The 13,339-nt window shown below is 44.7% G+C and overlaps 1 protein-coding gene and 1 long non-coding RNA gene across 5 annotated transcripts in view; one reads left to right on the top strand and one right to left on the bottom strand.

Annotated features, from left to right (window-relative positions):
* Positions 1-12,654, top strand: part of tecta (tectorin alpha) — a 32,729-nt gene extending 20,075 nt beyond the window's left edge. For 2 of the 4 annotated variants that reach the window (XM_064351479.1, XM_064351480.1), the window contains 11 exons: positions 266-646; positions 1,132-1,418; positions 3,011-3,291; positions 3,979-4,089; positions 4,590-4,792; positions 5,129-5,292; positions 5,848-6,096; positions 6,217-6,379; positions 7,383-7,467; positions 9,378-9,497; positions 11,225-12,654. In XM_064351479.1, coding sequence (XP_064207549.1) covers positions 266-646; positions 1,132-1,418; positions 3,011-3,291; positions 3,979-4,089; positions 4,590-4,792; positions 5,129-5,292; positions 5,848-6,096; positions 6,217-6,379; positions 7,383-7,467; positions 9,378-9,497; positions 11,225-11,328 — 2,148 coding nt within the window. In that variant the 3' untranslated portion in view covers positions 11,329-12,654. Of the gene's footprint in view, positions 1-265; positions 647-1,131; positions 1,419-3,010; positions 3,292-3,978; positions 4,090-4,589; positions 4,793-5,128; positions 5,293-5,847; positions 6,097-6,216; positions 6,380-7,382; positions 7,468-9,377; positions 9,498-11,224 lie in introns of those variants that run through there. The other 2 variants (XM_064351481.1, XM_064351482.1) reach the window with 2 other exon arrangements.
* On the bottom strand, positions 10,955-11,526 carry LOC135263456 (uncharacterized). Its single transcript, XR_010332466.1, has 2 exons — positions 11,436-11,526; positions 10,955-11,324 (listed from the first exon to the last, which is right to left on the bottom strand). It is a non-coding gene; the product is annotated as an uncharacterized LOC135263456 (long non-coding RNA).
* Positions 12,655-13,339: the final 685 nt, after the last annotated feature.

Raw genomic sequence — 13,339 nt, 5'->3', positions numbered from 1 at the left:
TCTCATTAACACCTTCCTGCTTCCTGCATAACTTTGTCCTACTCTCTCTTCTTCTCCCTTCTCTTTCTCTCTCTCTCTGTCTCTCTTTTTCTCTCCCTCCCTCCCTCTGCTTCTCCTTCTCTCTTCATCCTCCCTTCTCTCTCTCTCTCTCTCTCTCCCTCCCGCTCTCTCTCTTTCCCTCCCTCTCTCTCTCTCTCTCACTCTCTCTCTCTCTCCCTCTCCCTCCCCCTCCCTCTCTCTCTCTCTCTCTCTCTCTCTCTCCCAGCCCAAGCAGCTCTTCTGGAACAGCGACTGCACCAAGCGCTGCCAGTGCATCGGGCGGAACCTGATCCAGTGCGACCCGCGCCGCTGCAAGGCGGAGGAGGAGTGCGCCCTGCGGCACGGCGTGCGGGGCTGCTTCGCCCGCCGCAGCCAGCACTGCGTGGCCTCGGGCGGCGGCGTCTTCCGCACCTTCGACGGCGCCTCCCTGCGCCTCCCCGCCTCCTGCTCCTTCGTCCTCTCCACCATCTGCCACAAGCTCCCCGAGCTCTCCTTCCAGCTCATCGCCAACTTCGACAAGTGGAGCACGCCCAACCTCACCACCATCTCCCACGCCTACCTCTACATCAACGAGGAAAACATCCTCATCTCCGGCACCACTGTCAAGGTCTGTGGGTAGGATGCCTCCTTTCTCGCCAGGTTGGAAACTGTAGTGGCACGAGGCTCTCGCACCTTCTTCCGTCCTCCCTTTAATGATGGAACTCATTCTGCGACAAAGCCAGGCTTTATCACTGGAGCCACGTTTCATTTAAAGACCACTGTTTAGGCAATAAGAAGTTAAGCATAAACAGTAACAGTAATTACATAAGGATTAAGGGTTCCAATTATTGAAGATATAATTATACCTTTGGTTACCTGCCCTAGTCATGGTCTTTCCTGATTAGGTAATCATGCAAACATTAGTACTATCATTGATGATTGTGTTTGACGTGTGTGTGTTTGCATATATGTGTGTGTGGTCATGCATGTCTGTGTGTTTGTGCCCGTTTGTGCGTTCACGTGCCTGCGTGTGTTCCCTTGCACGTGCGTTCACGTGCCCGCATATGTTTCCTTGCACGTGCATGTGCGTTTGCGTGCACGTGCGCTGGTCAGGTGAACGGCACGCCTGTGTCAGTGCCCTTCATCACGGGCCTGATGACCCGGGTCTCCACGTCGGAGGGCTTCCTGGTCATCGACACGGTGCAGGACATCCAGGTGCGCTACAACCGCTTCAACACCCTGACCATCACCATGGGGCCGCGGCTGCAGAACAAGGTGTGCGGCCTGTGCGGCAACTTCAACGGGGACCCCACCGACGATTACATCACTTCCCGCGGCAAGCCGGCGCTCAGCGCCCTGGAGCTGGCACAGAGCTGGAAGACCAACGGCATGCAGAACAGGTGAGGTGTAGTTATGGTATAACAGTGCTGTGTCATGGATACAGTCATGGCTACTGGGGAGCTGTTAAGCACAATGCGAACCGCAGTGCCAGTAAACCCACGTAGCCATGGCTGCACTCACGATACGGCACGGCCTCGACTCCCGTTTTGTTTCTATAAAATTGTATCTATGCATCGAAAGGATTGATGACACAATATTATTTATTTTGTGATATTATGTGTAAGTAACGGTTTGTGCCTGGTGTGATAGTATTTACAAAAAGGCTGTCTGAATAACTCTCACTATACTTTACTTTACTTTACTTTACTTTACTTCATTTGACAGGGACAATGTACAATTCTTAACATAAATTTCAGCAATAGAAATTTGATGCATTGTACCAGATATAGCTAAGAGCTCATTTTCATCTGCAGTCCCTGGGCAGGTGTACAACAATAAAACAGTCAGGACAATCACAGTATACAAAAGAGTCAGAACAATCACATATAAAACAGTCACACATAAAACAGTCAAGAAAGTCAGGACAATCACAGTATACAAAATACACTATAAAACTAATTAAATAATACATTACAATACAGTTACATGACGTTACAATAGTAAAAACACAGAGGACTCAATCCTCATGTGGACAGGAGAGGAACATCCTGTAATGAGTTCAATAACAATCCGTGTGTGCGCGTGTGCTAGTTGCTTTGAGTTAATGTTGGCAGGTTTGGTTTGCCTTAATCCATGCTTTGACTTGAGGTGTAAAAGCTTGCAAGTTATTGTTGTTTTTAATGTCCGACGGAAGGGAATTCCAAAGAGAAATTGCTTTATTTGAAACAGAAGAAGTCCAAATTTAGTGCGACGCCTGGGAGTGACACAATCACCTCTAGTTGAGGTTCGAGTGACCCTGGTGTTATGGTCTGCACAGAGCATGACGAAATCTTTAAGTGGTGGGGGGGGCTAAGTCATGTATGATTTTAAACACAAGACAGACATCAGAGTATTTTCTGAAGTTGTCCAGATTAAATAGGTTGTATTTGGAGAGGATAGGGCAGTGATGGTATTGCAATGGCTTTTTGTCCAGTATCTTAACAGCTTGTTTGTAAAGGTCTTACTGTGGTTTCCCCAGCTTGTGACCAACTTGTGATACAATAGGCCATATGTGCAAAGACCATGGCATGCATATAGATCTTGGATGCGTCCATTGATAAATATATCAGATTTACAATCACCGTAGAATGCGGTTTCAGCCAATTGGCATCGAGGATCAGAACAACCTATTTGATGTTTAATAACGTAATATATATCATATACATCATGTTATTAATACATAATAACATTCCATTTTTTTCAGACTTTAGGACTTACAGAATGGTCAGTAGCACTGTGATATTAACCTCTATGTTTTTGTCTATTGTGCTTGATGTTGTTTATGCGATGCTGTAAACACAGTTTTCCTAAGTGATACAGTGAAGTATAAACTAGACCTAAAGCAAAAAAATTATTGAGAAACTAACATTGAAAAACTGCAACGTGTTAAAAAAAAAAAATAAAATAAGGGAATGCGCTTTTCTCCTGTCTGCGTGTTTTTGCGGCGCGCTAGCTGTGACGAGACTCAGTACGTGGCCCTGGCGCAGTCCTGCGACAACACGGCGGTGTCGGAGCTGCAGGGCGAGGACGGCTGCCAGAAGCTCACCCAGATGAAGGGCTTCTTCCAGCCCTGCCACGGCCTGCTGGACCCCAAGCCCTTCTACCAGTCCTGCTACCTGGACGGCTGCTACAACCACCGCAAGGCCCAGGTCTGCGGCTCCCTGGCCGCCTACGCCGAGGCCTGCCGCTCCTTCGGAACGCTCACCACCAAGTGGATCACTCAGGAGAACTGCTGTAAGGGGACAGCGCCACCTGTTGGGCAGGAGGTAGAAGCAGGGACGGGCAGTATTTCAAATACATGTATTGGAAATATGTATTTGTACGTATGTTTTTCAATTAGGGCTGTCTTTGACCACAGAACATCTTGGCTAACTGTTAGTTATTTCATTTGGTTATTTTAAAATGTTAATTTGAATTAATTCCATAGTATGCAGTGCTATTGTCTCTTCCTCTTGGGGCAGTTTGTTTGATGAAGTTTATGATATGAAGATTTACAGTACATGGACAGCTGAGAAATCGAAAAAATACCTGAGCATTTGCAACGTCCCTGCGCTGATTCTCTAAATGACGACCTGGAAGATCTGGAATATGTAGAATTGACTACCTGTCATCTGGCTACTAAATGAAACCATAGATTTGTAATAATGTATTATCCAGTGGGCTTACTCTGTTAATGCATAGCCTGTTGCTAGTTCATTGAGCTAATTAAACTAATTTAACTGAGTGGCCTGTTCCCAGCATTTCGTATTCTTATGTTCTTGCACTGGGGCAAATGGGTATATGCATGCTTGTATGTAGTGCTTGTCTTGGTGTTGGTAGTGATTAGTGAGTGGTGGTGTTAAAAACCGGCTTTTTGTGCTAGGATAAGCAGCTTGCCATTTGTATGGAGTCAGCTAATGTTGTGCGTGGAACTGTCTTTAGCAGAATGGATCTATGACCCCTGCGTGGGAGAAATCTGCAGTAACAACACCTGTGATCAGGATAACGGAGGAGACCTGTGTGGATGTCCAGAGCTCCCCAGCAACGACAGCGGTGAGGGGGGGGGTTAGGAGGGGGGCCAACATAGGGGCGGAGAGCAGAGTCTTCCTCTCCAGCTTTTATTTACGTATATTATTTCATCAGTGTTGACCTCGCAAATCAATGTGAATGGGAAATTCAAGGGACTGTGTAGGGGATGATGTTTTCAGTCAGATGTAAAACTGCAGTTTTTTGGGAGACTGTGGTTAACACTGTGGTTGACAGTGCCCCCATCACTGTACCAGAGCATTGGATTTCTGTTCTGGTCCAGTCTAGTTCAGTGTTCCCAAACTCCAGGCTTGGAAGGCTACAGTATTTTGTTGTTTCCTTTCTATCAGCAGCAAACCTAGGCTGTTGATTTAGGAAACAAGGTTGTGGACTCTTCAGCCAATCAGTAAATTTAAAAGCCAGTCAGCCCTTAAATTAAGTCATTTAAGTGCTGAAATACAGAAAACTCCTCAATTACCTGATTTTGAGATCTCTGGTCTAACCAGGTACTTGTTTTTACACACTAGGAGAAGATGACATCATCCAAGCGGAGGTGACATGTAAGCATGCTCTGATGGAGGTCTCCATCTCCAAGTGCAAGCTCTTCCAGCTAGGGTTCGAGAGGGAGGACGTGCGTATCAATGACCAGCACTGCCCTGGGATCGAGGGCGAAGACTTCATCTCCTTCCAGATCAACAACACGAAGGGCCACTGCGGCTCCATCGTACTGGTCAGAACCCCGCCCCTTTATACTTTCCATCCCTCTTCCCCTCAGCTGATGTGAGTGGGTGTTCTGGTGCAAAATGGCATTACCCGGATGGGGGCTACACATTGGTGAAGTTTCTTCATTCACCATAATGCAGTTTGAGATTGTGAAAAGTGTATTATTATTATTATTATTATTATTATTATGAGAACAATACATTTACCCATCTAGCCTCAGTATTTACCTGCTGCATTGTTAGACATTGCCTTCATTCTCTGTCATGGTATAGTAACTCCTGGTTTTTAACATGGATTCATGCTCTTGTTGCAAATGTGACTGCTATCCCTGTTTCTCCCACAGTCCAATGGCACTCATATTATGTACAAGAACACGGTGTGGATTGAGAGTGTGAACAACACAGGCAATGTCATCACCCGAGACAAGACTATCAATGTGGAGTTCTCCTGTGCCTACGAACTGGATATCAAGATCTCCCTCGACACGGTGCTCAAGCCCATGCTAAGGTGAGATTTCCTGTAACCCACTGCTTTTTGCCCTCCTAATTTATTCCCCCTATATCCTGTCTGTGCTTTTTTTAGTAGCTGCCTATTGCCACTTGCTTTGTGGTTCAGACCCCTGAAGGATGAATCCAATAGTCTTTCGATGTTCTTGTTCCCAGAACAACGGCCTGCGGCTGTGTGAGTCTGGGTCTTTCCTGACTCCAGCTCCCCACCCCCATGCCCCTGCGAGCAGGCCTGAGCAGAGCTGATAAACCCCTGCTCTTACTGGATCCAGAAATTTTGAATTTATTCTTGTGGACATAAATTGAATCTCTTTTGAATTTGTTCCGGTTCCCTTAAAAATGCTTCACGTTTGAAAGGCATTTGTGGAGGCTCAACGTTTTTTCATGTCCCCACGAGATTAAACATTAGAATAAGCAGCATCTTTGTATGTGCCCAGGCCCTTGACTTTTCAGTGCTTCAGAGACAGAAGATCAATGAAACTAAAACCCCTTCGGGGGGCTGCAGTGAGCTGTTTGCCTAATGGATGCCTGATCTTCCCTTGATTCCTCCCTCCAGCGTGATCAACCTAACTCTGCCTACTCAGGAGGGTAATTTCATCACCAAGATGGCCCTGTACAAGAACGCCTCGTACCGGCACCCGTACCGCGAGGGCGAGGTGGTGCTGAGCACGCGGGACGTCCTGTTCGTGGGCGTGTTCGTGGAGGGCGCGGACGAGCACCAGCTCATCCTCATTGTGAACATGTGCTGGGCCACCCCTTCCCGCCACAGCAGCGACCGGCTGCGCTACATCATCATCGAGAAAGGGTAGCGGTCTGCCAAAAAACGCACGCACGCACGCACGCACGCACGCACGCACACACGCGCTAGTTTTCACACACCCGCACAAACAAAACAAAAAAAAGAGACTGTGTGAATTTGCTCCAGGTGCCCCAACATCAAGGACAACACCATCGGAATGGCGGAGAACGGGGTGTCGCTCACCTGTCGCTTCCACGTCACCGTCTTCAAATTCATCGGCGACTACGATGAGGTGCACCTGCACTGCGACGTCTCGCTCTGCGATTCTGAGACCAACGCGTGCAAAGTGGTAAGATTCCCCCCCGCCACCCGGACCCAGTCACCAGGCCTGTACTCTCAGTACCAGTCAGGCCGGCTGCTCCATAGGGTGGCACGCAATATGCCCAAGGTACAGGAGGGTTCAGTCGGATTGGGTTCCACATTCGGCGCTATCTAGCGACCCCTGCTGGCCGATCGGGTGCCCATAGATTGCAGTCGAAGCCGCATATGAAAGGTCTTCCTCTGAGCTTAGCTGTAGTCTGCAGTGTGTAAAGATGCGGCTGGCGACACCACGTGTTTCATCTGTGGGTGCCTACGCTGTCCTGAATCAGCAGTGGAGCTTTAGGCATGAACACAGCTGAGGTTGCAGGTGATTGGACATTCCAAATTTATAAAATTAAAATAAAAAACCTTGCTGAATGGGCACCATTTCAATAGACAGCAGTTGAAAATGATGAAAAGAACAGATGAAAATGATTAATAATTAATCCATTAGAAACAAAAATCCTTATTTACATCACAGTGAAAACCAAAGGCATGTCCCCTAAATAATATAGTAAAAGTATTTATAGAGTATACCTCATGGTGGTGCTATTAGATAAAGCTGTCAGCTAAACACTTTGTTCAGGGTTGATGCTCCAGTATTGCCTGACGCCTTGGTGTTGTTCTAAAATTAGGTCTTTCCAAAGTGCCAGCTAGTCTGGTTCAAAGGAAAACAGTTCACAGCTCATGGGTAAATATCTCAGGGCTGAAAGAAAACAATTTCAAGGGCACAGGACACCAAGTCACTTCCCCAGGGACAACGCTAAGCCCACAGTTTATAGTATACAGTTACCACTGCTATGATCTTGCTTTCACTAGATGATGCATAATGTGTTTCACAGAAATACACCACAAATGTAATTATCTAGCTTATACTAAGAAATATATGATGTTTCATAGACATGGGTTATTCCTTTCATATTTTATGAGTGTCTGACACTGTGTGTGTGTGTGTGTGTGTGTCTGTGTGTATGTGTCTTGTGTTTCTTCAGAACTGCCCTCACAGAAGGAGGATGTACACAGACTACAGCGAGCATAAGGAACAGATACTCACAGTAGGACCAATCAGACGGAGAGGTCAGTATGGGGAATCTATAACCGAAACAGGGTTTGGATGCCATTCACAGAAATGTGCAATGTAACCCACACACTATGACAGGTGACCACACCATTATTCACAAGCGACTGATGTGCCTTTTGTCTCATCAATGTTCAGCAGTATTATTTTAAGGTGGTCCTTTGGCCCAGTTGAGTGCACGAATGTGCTCACATATCAAGGCAGCAGATTCAGCCCATAGATTTCACTTATTAGTTTTACCTCCTGCAGAATTGTGCTTAATAGCAAATCCAGGTGATTGGAACAAAATACTGGGGGGGGAGGACTTTTTCTTTGTAAACATGGATTTTCCTCTGCTACAAGTATACAAGTGATCGCTTTTTACAAAGCAGCACCCTTTACCAATAACACCAACTGCCGATCACAGTCAGCCGTTAAATTGGGATTTAGGAGGTTGGGTGACTCCAAGATCTGGCCAGTGTATCATAACAAACATGTGCCGGCAGTGGGTGGGTGGGGGCGTGAACAGATGTACCAAAATGGTACAAACTAGGAGTGTACTGTCTCTATCTGTGTTTGTTCAACAAACAAAACTATCTGTTTCAGATTTAAAATGGGAAGTGACTGTGGCTTGATCAGAAGTAGTGGAATTAAAGAAAATACCAATTTTCTAGCCTAATGTACACTGGCATTGCAATTGTCAAGGTACCAATCCCATGATTTAGCATGATTTAGAAATAGCGCTAATATGCTGCATAGGTGGGCAGAATGCTCCCAGTCCAATAACATGATTAATGTGCTGGAGAGAGAGGACTCTGGGTAAAAAGGCAGGGTTCAGCCTCAGAGACACGCCAGAGCCATCTGCTTTCTCCCAAAATGCAATTAGCGCTCACTGAATACCAGGCCAGTAGAAACACTGCTGTCGAGGACATCCATTTCAAAGGAACATTACCTGGGCTTATACAGAACCCTATCAAGGGTGCTGAGAACCCAGAGGAAATCCCACACTGGTGCACGTTGAATTTTGCTCGGCTGTAGACAGTGGGCCCCTTTCAGGAACTGTGGAATAAGTGATAAGTGGGTGGCCACCCTTAGTGTCAATCATTCTCACATCACTAAAGCATTGGTACTAGTTAACTATGCTAACCACATCCAGTGGAGTTTAAACCTACATTATAAATTTTAATGTACATATCGTAGCTACATACATGCACAGACAGATAGATACTCACACTGTCACCAGCAGCAGATATCCACAGACAGCGCAGACTTGGGGCTAAAAATAATAGCAGCATGCCTGGGAGTGAGGGTGTGGGATTCAGGTAGGGTTGCCAACTCTCAAGGACTGGCTGGGAGATTCCCGGACTTGGCCAAGGTCTCCCGCAATGCAAATAATTCAAAATAGGAGATTTTTTTATTAAAGAATTAATGCCGTGATAAAACGTATTTGCCATTCAGGTTTCTTATTTTGATTAAATCATTGCAATCTTATGGTTTGAGGAACACAAAATCCTACATGTACTTCAGTTGCAGGCATCTGATTTGTTGACGGACGAGTCATGTTATGATTTAAGCCACGCAGAAGCACTGCTGTGCACAGACATGATGATCAGTGTCATTGAAGTTGCCAAATTTTCTTGGGCATAGCTCTATGTTTATAATAAAATAGGCTATTCTTGTATAACAGCCATCTCTCTCTCTCTCTCTCTCTCTATTATTCAACAAAACTTTGCAGTCAGCAATGTGCGTGGCAGTGATTGTTGAATGGCAATGCATGCAAGACGTACTGTACTGCCTTGTGCTATCTGCGCTATGCGTGCGATTCTGTGTGATGTGTATGATTCCAATCTCCCGGATTGAACTCACGTGAAGGTGGCAACCCTATATAGAGGAGGTTTCACGGTGGTTTCCCCCCCCCCCCCCCGCGCAGAGTCGGACTGGTGTGAGGAGAACAATGGCGGCTGCCAGCAGATCTGCACGAGTCAGGTGACCGGGGCGGCGTGCAGCTGCGTTACGGGGTCCCTGCAGAAAGACGGGAAAACCTGCCTGGGTGAGGCCCCACTTCCCACAAGCCCCGTATCTGTTACATGCGCCCCCTTCCTCTTCCTCAGCACACCCCCTCACACGCACAGTAGGAGAAATAGCGACACCACACTCTTTACTATTGCTCTTACACAGCTGGCATAGGCGTGGGTGGGCTAGGGTGGGCCATGGCCAACTAAATAGTATTCAGGCCCACTCATTTATCTTAGCTGAACTACCACACCCAATTGTGAATGCCCACCCAGCGAGTTCTGGCCAATCTCTATAAAAAAACCACCAAAATAAATATAAATACTTCACTGCTGTTTTACAATAAAAAGAATATCACAGGGCTACAGCTACCAAGAATTTGAGATGCCTACATTCATGTCACAGTAAGTGTACCTATTAACGAATTAGGTACAGATCGTGCCTTTGTGATGCATTACAACAGCCTCCCAATCTTCCTTATAATATTTGTCCAAGATTGGCTGTTTTCAGTCTTAGCTTGATTCAGTTTAGCAGTCAGCAGTTGACTAAAGATGAGATAGCTAAGTGCCTAAGAGTGGAAGGGCAGTATTAAACTAGACATGCATTCAACAAGTTGAATGTTAGCTAATGTTAGCAAATATAAACTTTTTACTTTCTGCCAAGAGCTGTTACATTTTAAAGGAACATACCCCTGAGTGTTCTCCTCGTTGGAACGAACATCAGAGCTGCAAAATAGTTTTCTCCGCTGTGAGTAGGAGTAGCCTTCCAGTGACTGTTATCATTCAGTATAAAAAGTGCGCGTGAAGGCAGGTTCAATATAAACAATACAGACGGTGCCAGCAGCCTGTCATGCACATCAATCATAAGCCCGTGTAACTCAGCCGCCTACGTAATGTACTGTGTGGAAATGGTCCAGGAGGACAGCTGCCGAGGAGTGTGGGGGACTCCCAGGCCGGGGTTACACTGGGTCGTTAGCACTGTTCTGCCATCTTGGCTCAGATCACATGACTATGAGTGGTGAAGGCTAATTTTAGAATGTGTTTTCATAACCACAGAAATTAAATCATGGGGAAAAAAAGCATTTCCAAAACCAATACTTTTCACTTCAGTCTAAATCTCTTGGGTAAACCCATGACATTTTTTTAAAAATAAAAATTTTGTAGTTGTACTGTTTATTATTATGGCTGTTAAACAGGAGCATCTTTTTCTGTAGACTTTTTAGCCACACATCCTGTAGCCATTGTTTCATTTGTGTTCTTTATCGGAACATTACTGAATTTATTATTAGGAAGAAAAATATGCTGGAATTCTGTCATTTTGAGTAAATGCCATGTATGCGCCATGGTCCTAGATTAACTCCCACTCCTCCTTAATAATTGCGCAGTCGCAGCAATTGCAACAATTGTAATTACTAATTACTCACCGGCCACTGTAGCCAACAAACTGTAATTTGTAGTTAATCAGCATTCTCAAAAAACAGACAGACATGTTCAGTATATTCACATTTACATTTTATCCATTTAGTACACACTTTTATATAGTGACATGTGCAGCTTATTTTAACCTGAAAGCCATACTGCTTACTCAGGGATACACCTGCTGTAGGAATGAAACCTGCAACCTTTCAGTTACAAGCCCTCTTCCCTAACCACATGCACTCTTATGCACTTTCACATCTCAGTGAGTCACATGTTGCTTGTCATTTCCATTTTAAAGACTGCTGAAGTAATCAGGCATCATCTTATGATCTTTTTTTCCTCAAAGCTACCAGTTCCAGCAACAGTGACCCTCGACCCCTGGTCTTCTTCCTGGTCTTCAGTGCTGTAGCAGGGAGGTTCCTGGTTCACATACAGAACGGCTCCTCCTAGCCCAGGCCAAATGGAGAGAGAGAGGTGTTGGTGAGAGAGAGAACGAGAGAGAGAGAGCACGAGAGAGCACGTGAGAGGAGACAAGCTGGGGAGTAGAACATACTTACCAGAAGACAGCAGAGCCTGCTTTTCTTTCACAGATACTGCCGCACCATAAAAACAAGTAAATAAAGAAATAAACAAGTGAGCTTTGACACAGGGGATCCCAGAAAACTGGAACACTGAGTAACATTGTCACTCTTTCACTGGAAGAACCACAAAACTATGCATACCGCTACTCGTAAAACCTAGAGATGTAAAAATGACAGTAGGTTCAATCCACTAGACAGAGTATACGTTTCTGAGGACAGATAGGGTATGTAGTTTTTTTTGTGGGCTTGGGTGAGAAAGAGCATTTGCCAGCCCAAAAACCAAATACCCTTCAGTCACTGACCAGCAGGTCTTACAGCTGTGGCTGGATGAAAAGACTGCCCCGGTCACTCTGATTCGCTAGGTCATGTTGTGGTAGCACTGGCATAAAGTTGGTTTCATGGACTACAAGAAAGTGGAAATGAAATCATCAATGAGGTCATTACTCTTTAGTATAGGGCTCATAGCAAAATATTAATAGGAAAGTATGAATGGCTGTAAATATCATCCCCATTTCACAGTAACCTGGTCTTATAAGAGTCATTCAGAACCATGTATGAGCCAGAAATCTTAATATGGGCAGGATTAAAAAAGCTACAAATAAAAACAATGAAATATGTGAAATATTCTGTAAATGTTATTTTACCATTTCGAAAATCTAATTTCCTGATGGGTGATAATGATGTTGATAATAATGATGAGGAAACTCAGCTGCGATGCATTTCAGTTCAAAATTCACAGAAAAAAAAGTATCATATTTAAGTCAGTCTTTATAGTGCCTCACATCACCCCTGCACAGTGGTGGTTCTCCAATTTTACATTGTCTACAGAGGTCTTTTTGTGCAAATGGGTGGTTCACCACTCCCTAACTGAGTCACTGTGGGATTATCTCAGTTCAGATTACTCCCCTGCGCTCAGGGCACAGGTTCACTGCTCTGAGAAGGGAACTGTTCATCACGTGTCCTTTATGTACAAATGTACAGGCAAAGTTTGTTGATATACTGGGGCCAGAAATGATCGGTGTCCCATATATGATTAATTTTACTACATTTTTTTAAGAAGGGATGTGTAAAAAAAAAAAGTTTGCCAAGCTGTTATCAGTTACATGTTATTGTTTCAAGGGTGGACCAACCATTACATTTTAGAGAGGCAAAATGCAGGATTCTTTCTATAATAAAACAAGCCACTTACACTGTTCCCTGTTGTGTATCTATCTCATAGTTTGTTTGGTTGTCAGTTTCTTTGTCTGCTGGAGCCTTTGGCAGGAATGCATGCAAATATAAAACATGTACTAACAATGTGTTCTTATGTTATATAGCTAATAGACAACTTTCATTATACTGCTCTTTTGACCACAGATTACCATTTCAAATTGAAATATGTGACACCATGAACCAACGGTAAATTGGAATGCTAACTTGTTTATGAAACTAATAAAAAATAATGCAGTATGTAATCTGCTAAAATAGAAAATACAATTTTGAGGTCAAACCAGCCAGCTGGATTCATTTACTGTCTTCATGAGTGATCTGATGATTGGGGCATTCAGTCTCAAACAACCCTTGGTATCAGAGATGTGAGATATAAGCAGTTAAATATCAGTCACTCCGCCTAACAAACGCATTGAAATGACAGAGGTTCTGGGCCCTGCCACCACATGTAAATGTTAACTGGGCTTAGTGTAGCATCCTTTAAATTAGAGTGGATGAAATGGTATGTGCTCTAGTGAAGTGCATATGAATGGTTCATAATAAATCTGTGCACACATTTCCACAGACTGGCGTACTCCCCAAAAATATTGTGGAATGTACATACATGTGCACGCACACACACATACACACACACACATTGTAGGGGTGTATGGTGGCTTAAATACATGTAA

This window comes from Anguilla rostrata, chromosome 9, assembly GCF_018555375.3.
Source record: "Anguilla rostrata isolate EN2019 chromosome 9, ASM1855537v3, whole genome shotgun sequence".
Taxonomy (NCBI): domain Eukaryota; kingdom Metazoa; phylum Chordata; class Actinopteri; order Anguilliformes; family Anguillidae; genus Anguilla; species Anguilla rostrata.
This window is presented reverse-complemented; position numbering and strand designations above follow the sequence as displayed.